Consider the following 26,565-nt stretch of genomic DNA (forward strand, 5'->3'; position numbering starts at 1 on the left):
AGGAATGTTCATGGAGGATTATAAATGCCTTGGGGATACAAGATGATTCTACATGAAGAAATGCAGCTGAGAAAACACTTAAATGATTGTTTAAAAGATATATATAGATAATAGGGGCAAAGTTGGAAATAGTTTCCTGAGCTCTTGAGTTTCTCATTCTTTTACTACTTGTTCAGCCATGCTTTCTGTTGGCCTCAATAATATAATACACCTAGGGGATTTATAATTATGATGGGCTGCAAAAGTATACATACTTTATTAGGTAGGCTAAAGCAGGGTTTCTCAACCTTGGCATTTTGATATTTGGGGCAGGATAATTCTTCGTTGGGGCAGGGAGGGGAGTCGTCCTGTGCGTTATTATAGAATGTTTAGCCTCATTTCTAGCCTCTTCGCACTAAATGCCAGTAGCTAAAATGTCACCAGATGTTGCCAAATGTCCCCTGGAGAGCATAATTACCTGTAGTTGAGAACCACTGAACTAAATCAACTATTTTCAGTTAGTTCCTAAGCATTACAAGTTTAATTCAACCCCTACCTATTAAAACTGTTAAACCAAATCTCTAATTACTACACTGTAGCTAAACCAGTAGGCACTCACAGGTCTTTATTTAACTTGATTTCTCCAAAGTATTTCATGATTCCTTCTTTTTTAAGACCTTCTCTTCTCCTTAACGTTGACTTCTCCTAGTTTTCCCTTTACTTCTTTGGGTAGCCCTTGCAGTTCCTCTTTCTTTGCCCATCCCTTAAAAGTCAGTACTTTCAGGGTTCTGTCCTAGGCCCTGGGGCCGCTTACTTTTATACTCTTTCTCTGTGTGATCTCATCCACTCCTGTGGAGTCCACGTCCCTGTCTATATTGATGACTCTCTCATACTTGCCTCAAGCCAATATCTCTCTCCTATGCTGTCAGCCCATATAGCCAGGTATAAATACTAGATATTTCTATTTGGGAATTTCTCAGGGCTTCAAAATAAAAATGCCCCAAACCAAAAGAACAGAACCAATTTTTTTTTCTTCTGCTGTGTTTCTTATTTCAGTGAAAGGCATCACCATTTACCAGTTGCCTAAGCCAGAAATGCAGGGCTCCAATTCCTCTTTGTCTCTCTTGCTTTGCTTAACCATGTCTCCTAAATCAGTGCTTTACAAACTTTAGTGTGAATAAGAATCACAAGGAGGATTTGTTAAAACTCAGATTCCTGGATCCTGCCCCATTCTGATTTAAGGGGGAGGGTGAGAGTGGGGACTGAAAATCTGCATTTCTAACAAGCTTCCAGCTGATGCTGGTGGTCTGCAGGCCACACTTTTTTTTTTTTTTTTTTGCGGTACGCGGGCCTCTCACTATTGTGGCCTCTCCCGTTGCGGAGCACAGGCTCCGGACGCGCAGGCTCAGCAGCCATGGCTCACGGGCCCAGCCGCTTCGCGGCATGTGGGATCCTCCCGGACCGGAGCACGAACCTGTGTCCCCTGCATTGGCAGGCAGACTCTCAACCACTGTGCCGCCAGGGGAGCCCTACAGACCATACTTTGTGTCACACTGTCCTAATGGACTTCTCACTGTTTTTATGATAAAGCCCCAAATTTTTAGCATGACTTTCAAGGTTCTACATGATTTCATTTACTTCCTTACATTCATTTCTCACCATGCTCACCTCATTCCTGGTGCTTGTTTAATGGCATGCTGCGTCCTGAAATCTGAATGTTTATCTCTTTGCTTGGCTGATTCCTACTCTTCCTCCAACGTTCAGATCATTTATTTATTCTATAGAAGGCGCATGACCTTTGTCCACAAACAAGAAATTTAATTTTTCTAAAACTGAACTTATTTGACTTCTACTAGATAATAGAAACTAAATCTCAATGTGGGTAATCTTAGTCAGTTCAGAGTGTCCTTCACATCTTGCCCAGGTCGTATCAGTATTTGACCTACTGTTACTGAATCGGTTGACTGTACCCACGCCGGGGTCCTAGCCCGGGCTGAGACCCATTGTCTCGGCTTCTTTTTCTGCTCAGATTTGTACAGCCAATAAAGAAATTGATGCTGAGACTGGAACAGCACAAGCTTTATTCAATAGCCAGAGAATGGAGAAGCAGGAACTTTGTTCGCAAATCAACTTCTCAACCCGATTTGGGCGGAGACACCATATATATAGGAGGTTTGAGGTAAAAGGGAGGGAATTGGAAAGAGAGGGAGAAATATTCATAACTTATCGAAGAACAGGGGTGTGATTTGGACCCGAAACTGATGCAACACTCCTTTTCAGTCCTTGTATGTGCTTTTCCAGTTGCTGTCATGACAATTGTCAACTGTCATGGTGCTGGTGGGTGTGTCATTTAGCATGCTAATGTATTACAGTGAGCATATAATGAGGCTCAAGGTCTACTGGAAGTCAAATCTTCTGATATCTTGGGCCTACTTGGTTCTAACCAGTTCTTGTTTTACTCTTTGCAACTTCCTCCTGAAATTTAGATAAGAGTAATTGGTTTCCATTCAAGGGAGGGGCAGGGGGACGATTCTGGGGCAACAGACTTGGTAACACTATGAAATTTGGAGATGCTGGGCATCGGGGTCTCAGTTATCATCATCCAAACGTGCTGGCATCTGTCACCTATTGCATTCTCATAGCCACTTGGCCCTCAAGTACTGCTGTGTCCTCCTTGTCTTAGCCACAAAATCTCTTCAAGTAGGGTGACCAAGAATTCTGGTTTGTCCAGGAATGAGGGGTTTCCCAGGATGTGGGACTCTCAGTGCTCAAATCAGGACAGTCTTAGGCAAACTGGGATGATAGATCACCTTATCTCCAAGTCTAACCCTATGAGTTTTCCTCTGTAGCTTGTAGAATCATTTGAAGACTCTCTTAATACTGGCATTGAGGAAGCTCTGTAAGTTTATTTCAGGTTTTCTCTCTAGACACTTGATGCAGCCACCGCTACTCTATAGCTCCATGTCTATCTTAGATACAGGTGAACTTTACAAAGCTTGTTACCCTCTCGGGCTTTGTTGAGGAAAAGAGAAATTTGTTTCCTTCGGTCATATATTCCCCAAAACTATCTGGGATGCTATCATTATGAATATATTGGGCTGCAAATGACAGATAATCATACTACAGTGGATTATATAAATTAGATATTTGTGGATTAGGATGTCTATTCAAGACTATTTCTAATTTACTGCTCTGCCATCTTTAGTACATGATTTTGATCCTCAGAGTTGTAATATAACTCATAACTCAAAGACTATTAATTCAAGTGTTTTTCTTCTTATCTCTGTAGTAGAGGAAGACAAGGCAGAAGGGGTTGGAATGTTGGAGAAACATGAGTATCTGCCGCAGGAATACTCACCAATGTCTAACTCCCTTGCTTTTCCTCTAATTCTCCTTGACTAATACTTATTAATCAAGCAGTGACTCTGATTGCTTATACATTCTATTTAAAAAAAAACAAAACAGGGCTTCCCTGGTGGCGCAGTGGTTGAGAGTCCACCTGCCGATGCAGGGGACACGGGTTTGTGCCCCGGTCCGGGAGGATCCCACATGCCGCAGAGGGGCTGGGTCCGTGAGCCATGGCCGCTGAGCCTGCGCGTCCGGAGCCTGTGCTCCGCAACGGGAGAAGCCACAACAGTGAGAGGCCCGCGTACCGCAAAAAAAAACCACCAAAAAACAAAAATAAAAACCCAACAACTTTAAATACCAGTGGCTTGGGCTTCTAAAAATCAAAATGTAAAAATTAAAATCTTTGTTGTACTGTGTTCTGCTGTCCCTATCCTTCCTTGGTACATAGGAAGCCTCATAGCTTATGGAAATACTAGGGGGAAATTCCCATAGGTTAAAATATCAAGATATTATCCTACCTCAATCCATGCAACAAATGTTTATTGAGTGACCATTATATGCTGGGCACAGTGCTAGGCCCTGGAGACTCAATGGTATGCCAGTCATCAAGGTATCTGTTCTCATGGAGCTTATAAACATGGGAACAAATAAATGTTAGTAGTATGACAAAAGTATTGAAACTGAGCAGGACCTGTGGGGCCCTCCTGGGTACAAATCCTTCCTGTGTCCCCTGTTTCTTGTTTGCAGGAAAAAGGCTTCAGTCTCCTACACCTTCCTTGAGTTCCAAAGAGCATATTCAAACAGTTACTAATCAGGGAAGTGAGGGAATGCAGAAGCAAGGGAGGAGCAGTCAAGAAAAAAATAGTGCAGGATGGGGCAAGGTCCTGGTTCTTCCTCAAGGGATATATATAACAATATCTTTGAGTTCTTCTGCAGGAACTAAGACCCCCATCCAGGTGGAGGATGGCAACTTTAGGCTGAGGACAATATTCCTAGAGCACCACCCTGTTACCTCACCACCAACCAATCAGAAGAAACTCACACACCCTGCAGCCCTCACCCCAAATTTTGCCTATAAAAACTTCCCTGAAATTGGAGAGTTTGGGGTTTTTTGAGCATGAGCCACCCATTCTCCTTGCTTGCCCTGCAATACACCTTTCTCTGCTCCAAACAAGAGCCGAGAGGCAGGTAAGGACTAAGCCTATAAGACGATCAGAATGGAAGCATGTAAGACAGGAGCATAATGATAGGAAGAAAAGATTGGATGAGATGAAGGTGGAAAGTCAGGCAACATCCTCATTATGTAGGGACTTTATAGGTCATGGTAAGGAATTTGAGTTTGTTTGTTTATTTTTAAATTTACTCTGGCAGCTGTTTGAAGAATAGATTGCAGTGGGTAATAGCGCAAAAGTAGAGTCAGGGAGGCATGTTAGAAGCCTATTGTAGTAGCCTAAGAAAAAGTTGATTGTGGGTTGGACTAGGGTGGTGGAGATGGAGAACTGATGGACTCAAGATCTGTTTTAGAGGTACAGTTGACTAGATATGGTAGTGGATTGGATGCGAAGAGTAAGAGAAAACAAAAAGATATCAGCTAGGTTTTAGCTCTAGCAAATAGATGTATAATAGAACTCTTTACCAAGACAGGAAAAACCAGGGGAGGAACAACTTTTGGAGAGAAATTGAGGGATCCATTTTAAACTATCGTGTTTGATATGTCTATTTGACATTTGAGTGATGATGTTAAATAGGAGTTGCCTATACATATCTGGTGCACAGGGGAGTGATCAGGAGTGAAAGATGTACATTTAGGAGTAATGAATATGTAACAGATATTTCACACCAAAGGACTGGGTGTGATCACTTAGAGGGAGAGCTTTATTGGAGACAACTGAGTCTGGAAGCCCACTAGCATTTAGAGGTTGGGAACAGGTGGAGAAGCAAGCAAAGAGATGGAAAAGAAGCAGCCAGTAAAGTAGGGGAAAACTGGAAGACTGTGATGACCCAGAAGCAAAGGGAGGCACACATGCCACAAAAGAGAGAGTGGTAAGCTGAGTCAAATCTGCCCAAATACTGAGAAAATTGAAGATAAAGGAATGTGTCCATTTGATCTGATTTATCTTGTGGAACAGCTGGGTTAGTTGCTATTCCTATGTGGTTCCATAGCTCCTTGTACCTGTCCTACAGACCATTTACCATACTTTATTGTAACTGTTTTAATTATTTGTGGTGCCCATTAGACTATAAATTCCATAAGGGCAGAAGTCATGTCTGACAGGATTACATTTGTAGTACAGTATCTGACACATAGTAAATGCTAAATAAATACTTGTTCAATGATGAATGAACAAAGAATGAATGAAACAAGGATGTACAAAAGGCCATCGACAGTCACCCTCCCTCCCAAATGAACAAATAAACATTCCCTGACTCTTCAATGCTGGATAGTTCATCAAAATTCAACAATTGAGAGCCCCAGGTAGTCACACTAGAGACCATGAGGTTAGTCTTAATCCACAATATAGTATAAGAACAGGGAGAGAAAGAAGGGGCCATTAAAAAAACTAGGACTTACAGACTTTAAATGTAGTCCATAAACCCAATCTGATAACCACCACAAAACTGGTGGGATGATTCTTCCCCTTTTACAGAAGCTGTTAGAGCTACACATTACCTTTCTGTGGCAACTTTTCCCATATGATACTGTGCTACACATTCATGGTTAAGTAGATTTCACCTGTATAATTATGCTTGGGGTTTGGGGAGTTTTTTGGGTGGGTGGGAGAGGGAGGCAGGAAGACGATTGTTTTTGGTGAAAAGGAGCTATATGCTTTGGAATTTGCACCCTACCATGCCTCAGCCCTCACCAATCAGGAATCTATTTTGAGATATCTACTGACTGAGGAGTCCTCACATTTTTGTAGCTCCCATCTATGAAGGAACTAGAGTTCCAGTTTTTTGTGGCATCTTCTATCAAGTTTATACAGACCAATCACAGTTGACTCCAAAACTGATCTAAGTTCTTATGAGCACACAAGCTATCCCAGAATTAGCCTGAATTTCTTTCAATGCTTAGACTAATATAAGCCACTTGTGTAGCTCCAGTATACTTATGTATTAGTTTCCTATGGCTTCTGTAACAAATTATCACAAACTTAATGGTGTAAAACAACATATATTTAGTCTCTTCCAGTTCTGGAGTTCAGGAGTCCAAAATCAGTTTCACTAGGTTGAAATGAATGTGTTGGGCAGGGCTGTACTCCCTCCAGAGACTCTGGGGGGAAATCTGTTCATCTCTTTTAGCTTCTGGTGGCTGTCAGCTTTCCTTGGCTTGTGGCTGCATCACTCTAATCTCTGTCTCCATGGTCACATTGCCTTCTCTTTTGTGTGTGTAGCATCTCCTTCTGCTTTCCTCTTATAAGGATATTTGTGATTGCCTTTCGGCCCACCCAGATAATCCAAAAAAATTTCTCCATCTCAAGATCCTAAATTTAATCACATCTGAAAAGACCCATTTTCCAAATAAGGTAACATTTACAGGCACAAGGTATTCAAACCTGATGTCTTTGAGGGGCCATTACCAACCTGCCACAACTTACATCTATATTTGCCCACTCTGTGCTCAAAATTATGCCAAACTGACTTATTATAATCTGTGAACATTTGGCGCACATTCCTTAAATCCCAGTGTAAGCTAAACCTGGAAAATTATTTTAACTTTAAACTTATTTTATTTTACAATAAAAAAATTTGCATTGTTTTTCAGTGACAAATACAAAGTACTGCATGTAGATTCTAAGATGATCAAGCTATTAAATGATCTGGGATCCATATCATTTGAACAGTGGTTGAGAGCATTGGCTATATTGAAAAGAGAAGAGAAGAAAAAAGAAGGCTTAAAGGAAGATCAGACAGCTTTCTTCATATGTATACAGATGTTTCACAAAGAACAGAGATTAGATACATGTTGTGTAGGTTGAATGAGGAACAATTAATTGCAGTCAGAGAGAGGCAAATTTCAATCCAATATTAAGAATTCAGAATGGATAATGGAAAGGGCCCCGTTCAAAGTGAAGTTTCTTCCTTATTCTGGAAGAATTCATGAATATGCAAAGACCCTGAGAGGAGGAATGCAGAGAGAAGTAGAGGATATATATTTTTTAAAACATAAGGTCTCTTTAATGGCTGATTCTAAATAAATTGAAGTGGTATTATCCTTCTCCAATCCATTTTTCAAATTACAGCCAGAGTGATCTTTTAAAAGTCAACTCTGATTATATCAGCACCTTTAACTAAAACCCTTCGTTTGCTGAAAGGTCCTTTCAGTATTGATTCCTGGTTTCCATGCCAGTCTCATCTGAAGCTCTCCGTGTTCTCGCACTTGTTTCTCATCTTTTGATGCTCCTTCCTACCTCAAGGCTGTAGGACATGCTATTCTCTCTGCTGGCAAAGCTCTCCTTCCTTCTTGCCCAGGTTACTCCTACCCAAATGTAGCATTGGGGATATCAAAGGTAGCATACCAGGAGCTTTCCCTAGTATGCTAAACCAGTTAGGTCCCCATATACATCTGCAAAATACCCTGAACTGCTTTATCAAGATGAAAGCATTCTATCATATAATGACCGTGTCTGTCTTTCCTGATAAAGAGTAAGTTCTTGATGACGAAGACATTGTATCTTTTTTTTTTTTTTTTTTCCTGTTGCGGAGCACAGGCTCTGGACGCGCAGGCTCAGCGGCCATGGCTCACGGGCCCAGCCGCTTCGCGGCATGTGGGATCTTCCCGGACCGGGGCACGAGCTGTGTTCCCTGCATCGGCAGGCGGACTCTCAGCTACTGCCCCACCAGGGAAGCCCTCTATCTTTTTTTTTAAACCTCTTTATTGGAGTATAATTGCTTTACAATGTTGTGTTAGTTTCTGCTGTATAACAAAGTGAATCAGCTATATGTATACATATATCCCCATATCCCCTCCCTCTTGCGTCTCCCTCCCACCCTCCCTATCCCACCGCTCTAGGTGGTCACAAAGCACTGAGCTGATCTCCCTGTGCTATGCGGCTGCTTCCCACTAGCTATCAATTTTACATTTGGTAGTGTATATATGTCAATGCCACTCTCTCACTTAGTCCCAGCTTACCCTTCCCCCTCCCATGTCCTCAAGTCCATTCTCTATGTCTGCGTCTTTATTCCTGTCCTGCCCCTGGGTTCTTCATAACTTTTTTTTTTAGATTCCATATATATGTGTTATCATACGGTATTTGTTTTTCTCTTTCTGACTTACTTCACTCTGTATGACAGACTCTAGGTCCATCCACCTCACTACAAATAACTCAATTTCGTTTCTTTTTATGGCTGAGTAATATTCCATTGTATATAGGTGCCACATCTTCTTCATCCATTCATCTGTCGACGGAAACTTAGGTTGCTTCCATGTCCTGGCTATTGTAAATAGTGCTGCAGTGAAAGACATTGTATCTTGTTCAGCACAGTGCCTGGCATATGGTGGGCACCTTCAAATATTTGTTGAATGAATGAATGGACTATCTGGTTTGACGTGGGAAAGGAGTCTCATGAGAAAGAATATGTTTACCTAACTGACGTCACATTTCTAGTTGCAAACTTTTAGAAACACTAGTATGGTTCCTTGGAAGAGTGTATTTCATGAAAGAAAGGGGAGGCAGATAAGGAAATATAAGTGATGATCAAACAAGCCAGGTCTGTCAAGGTGGAGTCAATAGGGAAGGTCAGAAGTTTAATGGTGGGGGAGCGGGAAGCTTCATGGAAGACAGAAAAACTAGGAAACCAAGGCATAATGGCTTAAGATGTATTGTTTACTCATTCATTCCCAAATATTTATAGAATGCCTCTTATGTGCCTGGCTTGGAGTCAGAAAGTCAAAGCACGTCTCACCTAGTTCTTGTCCTTAACAAATCTACAGCCTAATAAGGAAAGACAAATATTCAGCAAAGTAATTTCCACGAAGCGTGGTAAGCGCCGCTAGACAAGGTATACCAGTGTTATGAAATACCTAACTTGGGTGGGGAGAGTGATGGAAGGACAGAGGGAGAAGGATGGGTGGTCAGGGAAGCCTTTCCTGTTTAAGCTGAGACCTGAAAGATGAGGAGTCCAGGTGGTCTGGGGAACTGAAAGAAGTTCAATAGCTAGGATTTGGGATCCCCCAGAGAAACACTGTCAAGGTACTGAAGGACACCTTGATAGATTCGGTTTACGGGGACCCCGGATGGGAGAGGTGGACAGCCCCTGGGCAAGAACGAGAACATTCTGCACTTCAATATTCCACCTGAGCTGGGCTTGCCTCTAATTATTCATTCCTTATTCCCGCAGGTTCCCACCAACTGCAGAGTGGTGGTGGCCCGCAGACGGCCTAGCTCTGCGGGAGACGGCCCAGACGTGGTCCCCTCGCGTCCAGCTCGCCCCCGGGAAGAGCGCAGAAGCCCCACCTACGTTCAGGCACGTTCTCCTGGGCCGAGTCCCAGGGGCCGCGGCGGTCATGTGACCCGAAAGTGTGACGTAGGAGGAAGGAGACGCCATTAGAGGGAGGCGGAGAGGGAGTGCTGTTCGCCTTTCCTCGGGTGCCTGACGTGGTGGCTGGGGCCCTTCATTCTCGGACTTTCCCTCGGCCTTTCCAGGCCTCGCCCGGAGGCGGGAGTGGAGACGGCGCCCGGGGCTGGCAGCTCCGGTGCGGAGGGGCTGCGCCGGCCGCGGCTGTGAAGGCGCTGCGGCGGCTGTGGAGAGCTCGGCGCGGCTCTAGGGCTCCGGCTGCGGGGACGCGACGGGATGGCTACGGCCGGCGGCGGCGGGGCGGCGGCCGGGCGAGCCTACTCGTTCAAGGTGGTGCTGCTGGGGGAAGGCTGCGTGGGAAAGACGTCGCTGGTGCTGCGCTACTGCGAGAACAAGTTCAACGACAAGCACATCACCACTCTGCAGGTGCGGGCCCCGGGGAGCGGGAGGTGGCGCCTCGGGGCCCCTACTCCTCCGGGTCTCTGAGGACTTTGCTGCCACCGTCGTCTGGGTGTGGGCTCTCACATCTCAGGCCTATCACCTCCGCGTTCAGATTGCCTTTCCGAATTCGCCCTGGGAACACGCGTGGTCGGGGCAGCCTGGACACGTAAGGACAGGCTGTTGGGAGGGGAGTGGAAGGGCCCTGAAAAGTCCCCAGTGTGGCAGCGCGTGTCGTGGAATCCCCATTGGTGCGCTAGTGTTTCCCCTTTGATTTGCTTCCGCTTGGGCCCTAGGTGCCTTCACCCTACAGTCAACCGAGTGTCAGCCCTTTTTCTTTCTTTCGGAATTAGGAATTTAGCTGCGGATTTGATTTTGCTAACTAGGTGATTTGTAACTTCAGCGCTTACTGATGACTAAGTGTTTGTGCAAGTTCCATTTTGTCCTGTCTTCGAGTAACGTGCTGATTGGCAAGACATTCCTCTCCGGAGGGTTTTTGAAATGACCGCTTGCCCGTGTGGGTTACGCAGTTCCATTGCTGACTTGTGAGTCACATATTCGGCGATGTGGGTCGACCCATATTCACATGGAAACATTATGTGAATACTGGCCAACAGTTGGTCCTCAAACTAACAGCTTAGCTGCTGCTGCTATTTATTTTCTTTGCTTGTAATGTAGGACCGGCTTTCACCTGCAGATACGTGATTGTTAGTCAGAAAAGTGTTAAAATGTAATCATTAATTGGGTGTGAAGTCAGGCCTTTGAGGTCGTTGGAGTCTCCCCCTCTTCCAAAGAAATCAGTTTTCACGTATTAGAAGAAATATACAGCGAATCTGCCTTGATCAATTCAGTCAGAGGCAGTCAAGTCTAATGAATTTTTGAGCCTGATTGTCTAGGTTCATTTCGCACCTCCACCCGTTTAAACTAGCTGTGTGATCTTGGCCAAGTTAATTAACCTGTCTGTGCCTAAGTTTCTTCATCTGTTAAAATGGCCATAATAATAGTATCTAGTTCATTGGGTTGTCAGGACAGATATACATAAAAGCACTTAGGAGCTGGTCCAGTGTAAGCTCTCCATGATTATTATTACCCTAAATTGCACAATAGATCTTAATTAGTGATTGTGTAAGTACATGGACACTATTTAATAGAATGCACAGTCTCCTGATTGTTGTGACATTTGATGTTTGATGCTATTATTAAACCACTGAGTCTAGAATTTACAAAGATGCTCTGGTTCTGATTCCATGTTCTATTTTTACTCCTATATAAAGCATACTATCTGAAAAAGTGAATGTCAGGAACCTGCATTTTTCCCCTACATTCTTATACAAGGTCACTTAACACAATTTTGATAATTACAGTTGAGTGTTATTAGTGAGATCAAGGAAATTCTTAGGGTAAATACCTATGCTCAGTTGGAAATTTAGAAATTCATTTAGGTAAAGTAATAACAATAGCTAACATTTAGTGAGTTCTTACTGTGATGAGTATTTTACTTTTCTTCTGTCTTTTAGTTCTTATGACAGCCTTTGAGGTGGATAGTTTTATTAACCTCATTTTACAGGTGATGAAACAGGCGTGGTTAAGTTGAGTAATTTGCTGGTTATCTTATTGCCACAAGTCTTGGTGCCCAAGCTGAAATTTGAATCTAGTTATGACTTCAGATTTTGAGCAATAAGTCACACTATCTCTGGATATTGGTAAACCACCCCTTAGTGGTTTCTTTTGTGCTACAGACCTTAGAGAAAAGAGAAGACCATTGTAACTGAGCTCTTAATTTTTTTAAAGATAATTTAGCCCTTCAACCTAAAAATTACACTTTCATTATACATTCCAAAAACATCCTCGAAGCTAAAAGCTGGCTAAAGATTTTAAATATCTGAGAGGAAACCACTGAAATCTATTGATACATAGGAGAGAATGAAGTTATGGTAGATCTCTAGTATCAAAAGCATAGCATATAACTGTCATCACAAACGGTATCTGGATTATGTTCCAGAATTGAGGATTTTCCCATACCAATGTATGGAAACAGCATTATATTCAATCTCCTTCTCTTAGATATCAGTTCATTTCATCTTTTTAAATAATGTTTTCAGAGAAATTTGACTTCTGTCAGACCCATAAGACACAGTCTTGTATGCCTTTCATTTCCAGATGGAGAGGAGCTAATGCATCATGAGATATGAGGGGAAGAGTTTCTCTTTTTTCTTGTCAGCGGAACTACCTACTACCTATCTTTGTAAAATATTTTATGCTTTGCAAAGTACACTCTCATGCATTCCTATTTTAAAGACTGAGAGGAACCCAAGATAATTTATGGTTCACTAATTCAGTCTTTTGTTTAATATTTCAGTCAAGTGATTGTCTACTTTAGTCTGAACATCTTGGAGGTGAGATGAACTGTTATAGAAGGTGGAAAACTCTATGTCCTGAGGTGGCACATTTCATTTTTGGACAGGTCTACTTTCCAATTCATTTTTCTGCGTCTAGAGACAAAATCTCTTTCCCTGCTCTCTGAATCTTAGTCATACATGGCATCCCTTCTGATAGTTGAAGATGGCTATTACATCCCCTTGAGTCTTGTCTTCTTTTGGGTAAACAGCTCTGGTTCCTTTTGTGGATCTCCTATAACATTGTTCTAAATCATATCACTATTTTGACATCTCTTCTAGACATTTCACTAATCATTGTCCACTTTTCTTAAAATATGATGCCTTCAGCTGTAGAAATGATTCCAAGTGTGGTTTGATCTGTGCAAAGAAGTGCAGTCTGTCACCTCCCCTGTGGAGAATCCTTTTCTAATACTGAAGTATTACAGAAAAGATTCTTTGAGCTTTTGGGCAGCTGTCCCATTGATTAATATTGGGCCTGCTGTCTTAGACTTATTTGCTGAAAAAGAGAGACAGAGGGAGGGAGGGAGGGAGGAAGGAAGGGAGGGAGGGAGGGAGGAAGGAAGGGAGGGAGGGAGGGAGGAAGGAAGGGAGGGAGGGAGGGAGGAAGGAAGGGAGGGAGGGAGGGAGGGAGGAAAGAAGAAAGAAAGACTTTACATTTGTTCATTTTCCTTTGATTTTGTAGTTAAATCTTTTTTTCCCTAATGAATTTGATCCATTAAAGTTGGCTTTGATAAACTTGCTCCAGTGGTTAGTGTCTGTTAATATCCTTTTGAATTTTGATTTTGTAATTCAAGAAACATTGATGGAGCTCCTGTGGGTCAGCCACTAGGTTGGGTCCTGGACATGCAAAGAAAAATAAGGCATGGTCTCTACTGCTGGATTAGCTGCTCATTTTAACTTTGTCACCTGAAGATTTGGTAAGAATGTCTTCAGTGTTCTCATCAGTCACTAACAGACTCTGAAAGAAAGGGGAGAGAGAGGGCCAAGTACAAAGCTCTTCACAAGTCTCACTATAGTCCAGTGACACGTGACCGGAGGTATCTTTCTCTTTAAATATGCAGAATCTTAGGGTGGGGCTTTTTCCAGACCATGCACAGGCCACAGTCCTCTTTCCTCTTGACTGAGAAACAGTTATAAATGGAGTGTTATACATATTAATGGTAATAGAAACAGGAAACAAGACTGACTGTTGTGGGCTGCTACCTAGTGGACAAGAAGCCTTTAATGAAAATGGCTACTCCAGCGTTACAAATCTAACTTTTTTTGCCCTAGCTACATCAATCTTGCCCATAGGGGATATCATGAGATACTTTGTCAAATGCTTGGAAAAGAACAAGATACATTGTTTTTTCTGCATTAGGAGGCCATATGATGTAGTAAAAAGGGACAGGACTTTGAAGTTAGTTTGAATTTTTGGCTCCTGATTTTTAGCCGTCATGATTTTGGCAGATTATTCTACTGTTTGTAGCTGGCTCTTTATCCATGAAATGGGAGACTCTCACTCATAGGATTTTTATGTGGATTAGAGAGCCATAGTATTTAAACCTCCTGGCACAGTGTTTGTTTAAGGAATGTTTGCTGTTGCTGTTTGATGAATAGATGGTGCTTAATTTGTGTTGGTTTCTTTCATAGTAACCCAGTCGAAAAGGTAGTGGGGTTAATTTGACATGAATTATTTTGAGAATGCATGTGGTCTGAGGGACTGCTACATTTTATATTTTTATGCATACATGTGTATTTGTTTATTATCCATTCTACAGTTTTGTCTGGGATTAACATTTATGGAAAGTCACTTCTGTTTTGAAAATTGTGACATTTGCTATGCTTTGGTGTTTTAGTACTGCTCCCTTTTTGCAGACGTCCTCCTAGGTTACTGATAATTATGAAGTAATGTTGTAGGTGAGCTCTCTGAGAACTCAAGATCCTTTACCTTGCTTACAAAGAAAACTTGATCTTATGTAGAGTCCTCAAAGCTTTCTTATGTGATTTTCTCATTGGTTTGGGGTTATGTTAAACTTGACAGAGACAAGAAAGACAGTTGGAGTGAGGGGCTTACTGATTTTTCTCTGGAATTAGCTGCTGAACCTAAGCAGTCAAATTCAAGAATTGTTTATTTCATACCTGTTACATGTCAAACATTGTGCCAACGGGGGAATATAAAGATGAGTAACGTCCAATAAAGATGTTAAAAAAAAAGAATAGAATTTTTGGTAACTTACCTTTTAATATAAATAAGGAATTCCCTCCTCAGTTCCATTTTTTAACATTTAATATGTAATTAATTAAAATTATAGTACCTTCACCAGTAAAATAAATAAATAAATAAAATAAAGATGAGTAAGGTACTTTAACCAGCTGTTAGCTTTCTTTATTCTTAAATGCTTGTGCCATTTCTATTGTCTTTGGTTTATCTCTCTATATTTGTGCTCCTGGGTGATCACTTCCTTTTCTTTAGCTGAATCCTCTTTTTCCCCTTATTGTAAGATTATGCACTCTAATTTAAATGTCTTCTATCACTTTCAACTAGTCTCCTGTGTAAAAGTAACTTTCTTTATAATCAGAACCATAAATTATCTTCCCTTTTAGAATTCTAACTGGAATTCCACCTATTTGCCTCCTGAAGTCTAGGGTAGGTGCCTGTCATTTGTTTAGCAAAGCAGTGCTGTAAAGTTGGCTGGGAATACAGATAGTATGCTAACAGTTTGGCAAATGAGGAAACTAAGACTTGGATTAGATTTCTGAGGTCCCACATATAGTAATGGTGTACCATTTTTTCTTAAGCTAGGTCAACTACTTTTTTTTTCTTCCATACACCTTAACCTCCTGAGCAACACTTGGCATTCAGGTTCTAGCAGTTGGTTTTATACTTGGTGTCACAGTCCCCTGGTCTAGGAATCTTAATTTCCTTATTTGTAAGATTAATGTTTTGAATGTCTGAAGTATCTTCTAAGTAGTTCTTGAAGCCACTTTAGTGTTGATTCAGCCAATTTGATTACAATATCTTCATAAAATACAGTAGTTGAAATCTTTCCTTTTTCCCTTAGTATTTTTACTAGAGTATGTGGGCTATAGAAGGGTGGATGATCTTTTTTTTTAAGAAGAGTTTTTCTGAGTTATGGCTTTGAACTCCTAATATATAAATATTCTATATCTGACTGCTGTTTTCTGCTTTGTGTTTTGAGCCAGTCCTTAGAAGTGATTTTTTGACTCTCCTTTTCAAAGTGTTTAGTTGGACTCTAAACTGATTATAATACCTCTTTTTAGAAGCAAAGGACAAGAAATGAAGTATTCAAGCACCCAGCTTGGTTTTCTTTCTTTTCTTTTCTTTTCTTTTTTTTGCGGTACGCGGGCCTCTCACTGTTGTGGCCTCTCCCGTTGCGGAGCACAGGCTCCGGATGCGCAGGGTCAGCGGCCATGGCTCACGGGCCCAGCCGATCCGCGGCATGTGGGATCTTCCCAGACTGGGGCACGAACCCGTGTCCCCTGCATCGGCAGGCAGACTCTCAACCACTGCGCCACCAGGGAAGCCCCCATCTTAGTTTTTTGATAGCTAATTTTTATTGCCTTACTACAAAGGACTAATTTTATGAATTATCTTGCTGAATCTTTTCATGTCCATGTCTTAAGTTGAAAGTAGTTAATAGATACTTTATTTTTCCTTTTTTTTCCTGCTCGCAGGATCTTAGTTCCCTGACCAGGGATTGAACCCAGGCCACGGCAGGGAAAGCGCCAAGTTCTAACCACTGGACTGCCAGGGAACTCCCAATAGATACTTTAAATACTTAAGCCTGAAACAATGTTAGTAACTGTAGCAAAAATAATATAACTGTTTAATTATATACACACATATTATTTTTTTTTTCATACTGCAGGTTCTTACTAGTCATCAATTTTATACACATCAGTGTACACATGTCAATCCCCATCGCCCAATTCAGCACACCACCATCCCCACCCCACTGCCGCTTTTCCCCCTTGGTTTCCACACGTCTTTTCTCTACATTGCTGTGTCTCAATTCTCATCCTGCAAACCGGTTCATCTGTACCACTTTTCTAGGTTCCAGATACATGCGTGAATATACGATATTTGTTTTTCTCTTTCTGAGTTACTTCACTCTGTATGACAGTCTGTAGATCCGTCCACGTCTCAACAAATGGCTCAATTTCGTTCCTTTTTAGGGCTGAGTAATATTCCATTGTATATATGTGCCACATCTTCTTTATCCATTTGTCTGTTAATGGACACTTAGGTTACTTCCAGGACCTGGCTATTGTAAATAGTGCTGCAATGAACATTGGGGCGCATGTGTCTTTTTGAATCATGGTTTTCTCACGGTATATGCCCAGTAGTGGGATCGCTGGGTCGTATGGTAGTTCTATTTTTAGTTTTTTAAGGAACCTCCATACTGTTCTCCATAGTGGCTGTATCAATTTACATTCCCACCAACAGTGCAAGAGGGTTCCCTTTCTCCACACCCTCTCCAGCATTTGTTGTTTGTAGATTTTCTGATGATGCCCATTCTAAGTGGTGTGAGGTGATACCTCATTGTAGTTTTGATTTGCATGTATCTAATAATTAGTGATGTTGAGCAGCTTTTCATGTGCTTCTTGGCCATCTGTACGTCTTCTTTGGAGAAATGTCTATTTAGGTCTTCTGCTCATTTTTGGATTGCGTTGTTTCTTTTTTTTTTCTTGCGGTATGCGGGCCTCTCACTGTTGGGGCCCCTCCCGTTGCGGAGCACAGGCTCAGCGGCCATGGCTCACGGGCCCAGCCGCTCTGCGGCATGTGGGATCCTCCCGGACTGGGGCACGAACCCGTGTGCCCTGCATCGGCAGGCGGACTCTCAACCACTGTGCCACCAGGGAAGCGCTGTTTGTTTCTTTAATATTGAGCTGCATGAGCTGTTTATATATTTTGGATATTAATCCTTTGTCCGTTGATTCGTTTGCAAATATTTTCTCCCATTCTGAGGGGTGTCTTTTCGTCTTGTTTATGGTTTCCTTTGCTGTGCAAAAGCTTTGAAGTTTCATTAGGTCCCATTTGTTTATTTTTGTTTTTATTTCCATTACTCTAGGAGGTGGATCAAAAAAGATCTTGCTGTGGTTTATGTCAAAGACTGTTCTTCCTATGTTTTCCTCGAAGAGTTAAACACACATATTATTAATGAAAGTCTATTGAACTTAGATAAAGACAGGAAAGTATTTGTCCACAATCAGTTACTGTGCTGCATTAGGTATTTTGCTTTGCCAGTGATTAGCAAGAACAAGTGATCTGGTTAACAAAAACATTGATGAAACAAGTTATGAAAAGACTTTCATTTGGCAAGTGTACTTTGTTCTTATTTTATCTCTCCTATAATCTTATTTTTTTAATAGCGATTAAAAAATATTCACTGTGATTTCAGTTAAGATGTTGGGTAAATAAGCATCAGGTGCAGATGACAGATGTCTAATGAGATTGTTAAGTCTGTCAGTACCCCTAAAGTTTGGAAGATGAAATCATTGGAATTAGAAGAAATAGTGGTGCTGTAACTCCGGGTTTGGAGGAGTAAGGTGGGAAATGTACCATTACTTTCATCCTCATTACTTTGTGCCTACCCTGAGAATATTCTGGGAGATGAGTTGGTGTCCAGGAACACTTAGTGTCCAAGTGGAGGAGTGCCAAGTTAAGAATGTGTGTATGTTCTGGAATAGGCAGCTTTGTGCAATGGAAAAAGCACTGTGGAGTCAGACAGGCTTCCACCCACTGAAGTACCTGACTAAGTTGGCTGACCTTGGGTGAGTCGCTGTATTTCCTTAAATCTCAGGTTCACAACTGTAAATAGGGCTAATTACCTACTTCACAGGGTTGTTACAAAGAATAAATGAGAAAGCCAAAGCATGGTGGCACACAGTATGTACTATTTTTTTTTCCTTCCCATATTCCTAGAACCTTTGAATTGACGTTGTTTATGCCACTGTCCCCTGCTCTTTCTAGATGGGGTTCTTCACTGAGATATTGCCAGGGATTTATAAATCCCTTGGGAAAGTGTGGGGAAAAAATTTTATATGTGCATATGAGCAGTTTTCTTGAGAGTGAGTGGGTTCATAGCTTTCATCAGATTCTCAAAGAAGTCTATGATCATGCCTCCCTCCCACTCTTACTACCATGTAACAGAATTAAGAACCTCTGCCCCAGAGTAAGTATTATATAACCATGAATGGTATCTCAGTAGTCTGGCCAAATTAAGTATGCGTCATAGAGGTAGTAGGAAAAAAAGACCAAAACAGATTTCAACCATTTGATCGTTTGCTGCTGTCTTGATGTTACATAAAATCTTGCAGCTTTATTCTCAAATATAATTGTTTTTGTTTTTAAAACAGATGTTTGTTCTTTAAGAAAATATCTATAAAATATTAAAAACTTAGGGTTTATGTAAAATGAGATGATTTGTATTACAGAAGGACTCTTTCCATAGAGTGGGACTTAAGTTTTTTGTTATGAAGGAAGAAAACGATACAGTGGGGACCCTATGGTAATGTGCTTTACTAATGCATCACATATTTGAGTTAAAATAATTTGGTTTATAAGGAAACTTTTAGGAACACATCTTTTATGTAAATTGAGTTATAGGAGTCACATTGTGGATATGTTTATCTACGGTAACAACATTTGCAAGTCCGCTGTGGGCAGCACTATGGTTCCCCCTGCCCCCTCTATTAGAGAAGTGTTAGCTCACATCTCAGTCTGGGAGGTACCATAGCATAGTGGTTATGAGTCATGTCTGGAGCCAGACTGCCTTCATTTCAAATCCTACTCTGTCACTTGCTGTGTGACCTTGGACAATATACTTACCATTCCTTTGTCTCGTTTCCACATCTGTAATATTTGGATAATAATTATATCTAATCACAGAGTGTTACGAGAAGTGAATTAATATGGAAAAGCTTTTAGAACACTGCCCATTTCATTATAAACACTGTGAAAATGTTAAATAAATAAAAATATGTACTCTAGTTAACAGAAGACTTATGCTCATGAAAAGTTAACTTAAAATACAAGGTGGTATATGCTGTATATTACAAGATTAAGTTCCCTAAAGTTCTTCTGCATAGAGAAATTCACTGTGGGTTGTCTGGGTCATATGAGAAAGCTTAAAAATTCAAGGAAGAAGAGTGTAGGTCATGAACTGGTCTTGATAGGTGAGATCCAGATAGAGAAAGAATAGGCCCAAATTAGAGAGGAATTTTATCAACAAGCAGAATTGGAGGGAATGTATAATATAGACTATATAAAGTTTCTGAGTAAGTAGAGAAATACTGGACGCTTTCTTGGGTAGATAGATGTGGACAAATGGTGGAGGTCCTTGGATACAAAGATAGGCTTTGAGACTTTTATTTGTAGATTAGGGCTCCCTGACTTTTATAAAGGAGAAGCTTATGAATGATTTTGTAAAAAGTGCATAGCACAGTACTTGGTGGAAGGTAAGCATTCAATAACTGTTAGCTAGTATTAGCAATAGTAGTGGAAATGACTGCGTAGTGTCTCACTGTATGGATGGACTATATTTGTATATTTTTTAAAAATAGCCTATTGATGGACACTTAGGTTATTGTCTTTTTCTTCTTCTTTCCTTTTTTCTTTTTTTTTTTAATAATCGTCGCTGTAATGAGCACTTTCCATAAAATTGTTTTATACATCTGTAGTTCCTTAGGAGAGACTTAACACTGTCTCTGAACTTACCATGGGAGAGTGATGGTAAGTTTCAGAGGGAATAGTAGAAAGAAAATGATGGAGCTTTACCAGCTATAATTCACTCCCCAATGCTGAGAAATCCCCACAAAACTCACGACAAAAAGGCTATTATGGTATTAGCTGCCAGCAGGGATGTAGTTCAAGCATACTTATTAAAAATGATAACTTATTAGAGAGCTCAGCTATGGATATGATAATGGTTTTTTTGTTTGTTTTTAATCATGGAGGCTTTGGGAAGATAATTTAGCATGTAGACCAGAGAACCAGAGTGTGAGGTGAGACCAAAGGTATTTATATTATGACATAATATGAGACTGGTGGTCATAGAACTCCAGAGGAAATATAAAAGCAAGGGTTGGTAGGTTTTTTTAGAATATGGGATGACAGGGGAGGAAGAATATTCAGTGATGATATTCCTAAGATTCTAAACCTCAGTGACTTGGAGAATGTGATCAAAATACTAATGTTGGAATGGAAAGCTGATTTTGGAGGGAAGATCAGTTTAAATATGTTTGAAAGAAGAGAGGGAGGCATTTAAGTTTACTTACCTATTAAATATTAGGATAGGAGTCAGGTTTTGAGTTTCTTTATATAACATTGATATTGAAACAGAACAAATAGTTGAATTCAAATAAATTATACAGCTAATAAGTGGCAAAGCTAAGATTCAAATCCAAAGTTCTGCTTCAAAGTTTATATTCTTCACCCTTATGCTGTGAGTGGGAAATAGTCCTTTATTCATATTTATTGTCGTAACATGTATTTGGTCTTCTCATATTCCAAGTTATTTCTTTGTCATTTTGCCATTGAATTTATTTTATACCCTTTTCTATATAACCTGTGTTTTGTTTTTTTTTAAAAAATAAATGTGTTTATTCTATTTATTTACTTATTTTTTGGCTGCGTTGGGTCTTCATTGCACGCGGGCTTTCTCTAGTTGCCGTGAGCGGGGGCCACTCTTTGTTGCGGTGCATGGGCTTCTCATTGGGTGGCTTCTCTTGTTGTGGAGCACGTGCTCTAGGCACGCGGGCTTCAGTAGTTGTGGCACGTGGGCTTCAGTAGTTGTGGCTCATGGGCTCTAGAGCGCAGGCTCAGTAGCTGTAGCGCACGGGCTTAGTTGCTTCGCGGCATGTGGGATTTTCCTGGACCAGGGCTCGAACCCGTGTCCCCTGCATTAGCAGGCGGATTCTTAACCACTGCGCCACCAGGGAAGGCGCCTAACCTGTGTTTTATTTAGTAAAATATCTTGAGTGTAGCTTGGGCTTTGAAGGCAGACATTGCTGGATTTGATCTCAGCTCTGCCATTTGTGTCTCTGTAGATTCCTTAGTTAATCACGAAATCTGGTGGCCTTTTCTTAGTTTTAATTTTCCTTGGTATACATACAGCATAAAGTCCTTCCTGAAATCTAGGTTCCTTCTCCTTCAGTAATAATTCACCAGCCTAGCCTTTTATCTGTGTTACTTTCCATCTCTGCGCTTTCTTCTATATATATATACACTTAAATGTGACTGTCTTTGCATAGCTTTGAAGTTGGCTCTTTGTTCCTTTTTTAAACAGGTCAACTGACTCTGGTTTCTGATTATATTCCCTCTTCAATTACTTGATTCATTTTTCTCTTTTCTATCCTCATGCACTTAGTTCAGGCCCCTTATGTTTTTCTTTCCAACTTTAAAATAGACTCCTGTCTTCCAGGTCTAGTCCTGTTCTTTCTTCCTATCGTATTCATTCTCTTAAAATATAGATCTTATATGTCCTCACTGCTTAGAAACCCTTCATTGATTATCCATTGTCAACAGTATTATTTCCTAACACTCCTTTGGATGAGTTAGGGGTTTTTTTTAGGGGAAAAGAAGTCAAATGAGTTTGGGAAATGCTTGTATAAATGCAGTTAGTCAGCCTTCCTTTTGGCAGAATTTTAGTGTGCTAATGGGTACTGTGAATGCACAAAGGGGATATAGAGCAATATACAGCAGTCCCCAAATATACCTGACTGTAGTATACATTAAAAAACAAAAAACTTGTCTAGTGTCTTGGAACACGTTTTATTGAGACCCACAAGGTAAAGTCCATAGGCTTGGATATGGAGTCAGGACTTTTTTTTCGATTAATTCAACCTTTGCCTATCTTTGTAGTCTCATCTCTAGCGTCCACCAGACCAACTCGGAGTTTCCCATAGGGTGGGGAGTTATGTGTTTCAGGCTTCGGTGGCTTCACCCATCTGTCAGGAAAAACCCCTACTACTCCTAAAGGGGAGATCATTACCTTCTTTCTGAAGCCTTCTGTGACTTATCCAAGCAGGCTTTACACTTCCTTCCTCAGCATTTTCCTATAGTATACTTGGAAAGACCGTCCATTTTAACGATTATCACATGGTATTTTAATTCTCTTTATATTTTAGTTTCTGCAGTGGACTATAAGCTCCTTGAAAGCTGGAACCATTTCCTTTCATTTCTGTGACATTAGTACCTAGGGCAATTATTAGATATAGTTTAAATAATTGAATTATAAAATAATTGCAGGAAAATTTCCAATAATAATGGTATTCATACAGTTAACTATCAGTAAACATTTCTTTTATCTCATCTTAGAAGTCTCTTAGACGCTTTCTATAATGAGTAGGTAGGTGGCATCAAATTAAATGCGAAGAAAATGCTGTAATGAGGAAAAACTAAGAAAACATATTTACCCATTTTTTTGTACTTTTCATAACTTGTATTCATAAAACAAAATATCTTTTTCTTAGATTAGAGTAAAAATAATGTTCTGTCTTCAGTGGAAATAATGTTTAATCATTAATAAAAACTCAGTGATTACTTTTTCTCCCAGATAACTTATTTCATATTGATATGATTCATTCATCTGTAGTTTTGGAAATAAAAATGTTATTTTATGTGAAACATTGTTTAATGTATATCTCTCTTTTCTTAGGCATCATTCTTAACAAAGAAGTTAAATATTGGTGGGAAAAGAGTAAATCTTGCTATATGGGTAAGTTAACCTTTTCAGCTGTATGAGTGAAGGCCTAGAGTACCTATTCCTGGTTCTCTCATAACTAATTGGCTCAAAAATTTCTGGATTTATTTTAGTTAACTGAAGTTTAGCCAAATACTTTTTTTTGGCGGTACGCGGGCCTCTCACTGTTGTGGCCTCTCCCGTTGCGGAGCACAGGCTCCGGATGCGCAGGCTCAGCGGCCATGGCTTACGGGCCCAGCCGCTCCACGGCACGTGGGATCTTCCCGGACCGGGGCACAAACCCGCGTCCCCTGCATCGGCAGGCGGACTCTCAACCACTGCGCCACCAGGGAAGCCCCAAAACCTTTTTTAAATAAGCATTTTTTTTCTAAAACCTGGCTAAGAATTTTATCTTGCATGCAATTGTATACATGAATAGTTCTATCATAACTTTTTAGCTGGAGAAGGGTCAACTCAGAGGGATTCCATGTCAGAGAAAGGGGTGGACAGCCTGCCTGGCCTTTTTCCCCCCATCTCCATATTCTAATCCTCCAAGGGAATGGCCAGTGGAGAGTAGGGCAAGGATAATGCAGTAGTGTACCTGTTGGCAGGTGGTCCTGGTGCATGCTCTTTCTCCTTGTCTCCTCTCTCTGGGGAGAACCTAAATTTAGTGCAAGGCCTGTTCCTGGCTTATAATGCCATTGTGGCCCATTCTGACCCTTTGGCAACTGAAATGGTTTTTTAGTGAGGGTGGGAAGATTGCTGAGGAAGAGGAAGGTTGGGGAGGGGAGAAGTAATCTTTATATAACAGTAAAACATTAAATATTGATTATAACTTGACTTAAAAATTTTATTTGTAACCTGTTTTGTTTCTTTTAACAGTGTTTTGGGGTTATCTATAACTTTATACCCCACTTTCCAATTAAACAAAAGTTCACTGTAGTTACAATAACAGATGTATTTTTTCTTCTGATCTAATAAGAGTTTATTGCTTTATTTAGGATACAGCAGGTCAAGAGAGATTCCATGCATTGGGTCCAATTTACTACAGAGATTCAAATGGAGCTATTTTAGTTTATGATATAACAGATGAAGATTCGTTTCAGAAGGTATTCTGTTTACTTATGGGTAGATGACTTAATAGAACAACACTGATTTTTTCAAGTCTGCATTAACATCTTTTGTTTACTAATGTGATTGGCCTTGGCTTTAAAGGTATAGTTTGTGCATAAATGATGACCACTCATATTTTTTAATGGAGTATTTAATTCATGTTAACAATATGGATATCATTTATTAATAGTTTATTACATGGCTTTCTCAGATATTAGGAAAGGGAAATAATCTGAAGTAAAGCTTCAGAAAAATATAGAGGCTTTTTTTCTCCCTATTAAAGAAAAATCACATACATTTTTTTGGTTCATACACACTGGCCACCTGATAACTTGGTATGGCTGCATGGGCAGGTTCCATAATTGTGGGGAGGAAAATGAAGAACTAAATCAAGTTTAAGCTCTTTCTTCTCACTAAATTTCCTGGAGGATATAATATAAATTTTAAAAGGACAATCTAGGTAGTGTTCATTTTAAAGCTCCTCCATTTTTTTTAAACCCCTCTTTAAACATTCACCAAAAATAAAGAATTTTTATAGTTGTTTGGGACCAAAAATGAGTGACCATTAAACTTACCTCTGGATTCTCATCACAATTAGGATTGTGACTAGTTACTTATTTGACCTTTTCTTTGAAAGCTCTTCTTGGAATAACGTTGTCAAGGATGTTTAACTAAAGGGGGTAATTTCCAAGGTAGAAACTTTTCTTGCCTTGAGTTACAGGTTTGTACTTGTTGAAATTACTTGCCTTTTTATTTTTTTATTTTTATTTTATTTCCTAGTATTTAACTGATGAAGCAGATGTACAAGTTAGCCCTTGGATTATTAATGCCATGTGGAAAAACTTAGTCCAAGGAGTAGAAAAATGAAGCAATAGGTAGCTTTCAGATTTAATGACATTTTAAAAAGATATATATGTGGGGTGCTGTTTGTTATCCCTCCCTGCCTTTTTGGCATAAAAAGAAATGGTTTAAGTATTTTATTGCTTAAAAGAAGGTGGAGTCTATTAGGTTGAAAAGTAACCAGTTATCTCCGGCTGTATAACAAAACCCCAAAATTTGGTGACTTAAAACAATGAAATATTGTTTCTCGTGGTGTTTTAAGGGTTGACTGGGCAAGTCCTCTGCTCCATGTGGTGTCAGTGGAGTCAGTCATGCAGCTGCATTGAACTGGGGGTTTGGCTGGGTGGGAACCTGGATCCAAGAGGGCCTGGTTTTCCTCCACATGGCCTCTCACTCCATTTGGTGTCTCATTCTCCAGTACTCTCTCCACATGCTCTCATTATTCCATATTCCAGCCAAAGCTTCTTATGTGACAGCTGGATCCCAAGAGTGTAGCTGCCTGACCTTCCTAAGGCTTTAGTCTGGAATTGGCATGGCATTAGTTCTGCCACATTCTCTTGGTCAAAGCAAGTTACAAGGCTAGCCCAGAGTCAAAGAGAGAGGAAATACTCTTGGCAAAGAACTGGTGACCATCTTTAACTCATTACAGAGTGTATGGGGGTAATGAATAGGATGCCTGTGGAGGGGGATCTGATTGCAGATGAATAACAAATTCTTAAAAAATTGGCTAGATTTAGTAGGTTGTGATACTGTATGTACAGGGAGTAGGGTAATAACATAATTGGATTCTGGCATGTTTCCTTTGAAGTGATGAGGATGTACATTTTATACCAGTACTGTCAGATTTTTCTTATATGAAATCAACTAAGGGTGGAAGTTAAATGCTTCTCTGAACATGTTATACATATATGTGAGTGAAACAAAAAGATGGGACTGTACTGAGAAAAGTGTAGTTCAGTGCTACTATAAATTGTTGATTACCTTTGTTTTTATACAGATTTTGTGTTTACTACAGTTCCTTTGCATTCTTGCAGAGAATAGGCGTGTGAAACTGTTACTTTGTGCATAGGAACATATGCACAGTAAATGCTTATCACACATATTTAATGTAATTTTTGTTATTTGTAGATGTGTGTGTATTTTTTTTAGGAAGGTATATAAGTTCTGTGTCATTTGGTTACATATGTACTAAATTCCATTACACAAAAATGAAAGTAGGTATCCCAAGTTGGTTCTTTATCCTG

The 26,565-nt window shown here is 40.3% G+C and overlaps 2 protein-coding genes across 4 annotated transcripts in view; both read left to right on the forward strand.

Moving 5' to 3' along the window:
- Positions 1 to 9,880, forward strand: part of FAABTP (fatty acid amide binding transmembrane protein) — a 45,339-nt gene extending 35,459 nt beyond the window's left edge. For all 3 annotated transcript variants that reach the window (XM_089921044.1, XM_089921043.1, XM_089921042.1), the window contains one exon: positions 9,667 to 9,880. In XM_089921044.1, the coding sequence (XP_089777170.1) occupies positions 9,667 to 9,876 (210 nt within the window). In that variant the 3' untranslated portion in view covers positions 9,877 to 9,880. The remainder of the gene's footprint in view (positions 1 to 9,666) is intronic.
- Positions 9,881 to 10,118: 238 nt separating this feature from the next.
- The window catches only part of RAB21 (RAB21, member RAS oncogene family), a 43,542-nt gene continuing 27,095 nt past the window's right edge, over positions 10,119 to 26,565 (forward strand). The window contains exons 1-3 of the mRNA XM_022571508.3: positions 10,119 to 10,269; positions 23,345 to 23,404; positions 24,370 to 24,477. Of these exons, the coding sequence (XP_022427216.1) occupies positions 10,120 to 10,269; positions 23,345 to 23,404; positions 24,370 to 24,477 (318 nt within the window). The 5' untranslated portion in view covers position 10,119. The remainder of the gene's footprint in view (positions 10,270 to 23,344; positions 23,405 to 24,369; positions 24,478 to 26,565) is intronic.

This window comes from Delphinapterus leucas, chromosome 11 (assembly GCF_059928025.1).
Source record: "Delphinapterus leucas isolate spDelLeu-1000000601 "Yukka" chromosome 11, BTC_Dleu_Yukka2, whole genome shotgun sequence".
NCBI classification, from domain to species: Eukaryota; Metazoa; Chordata; class Mammalia; order Artiodactyla; family Monodontidae; genus Delphinapterus; species Delphinapterus leucas.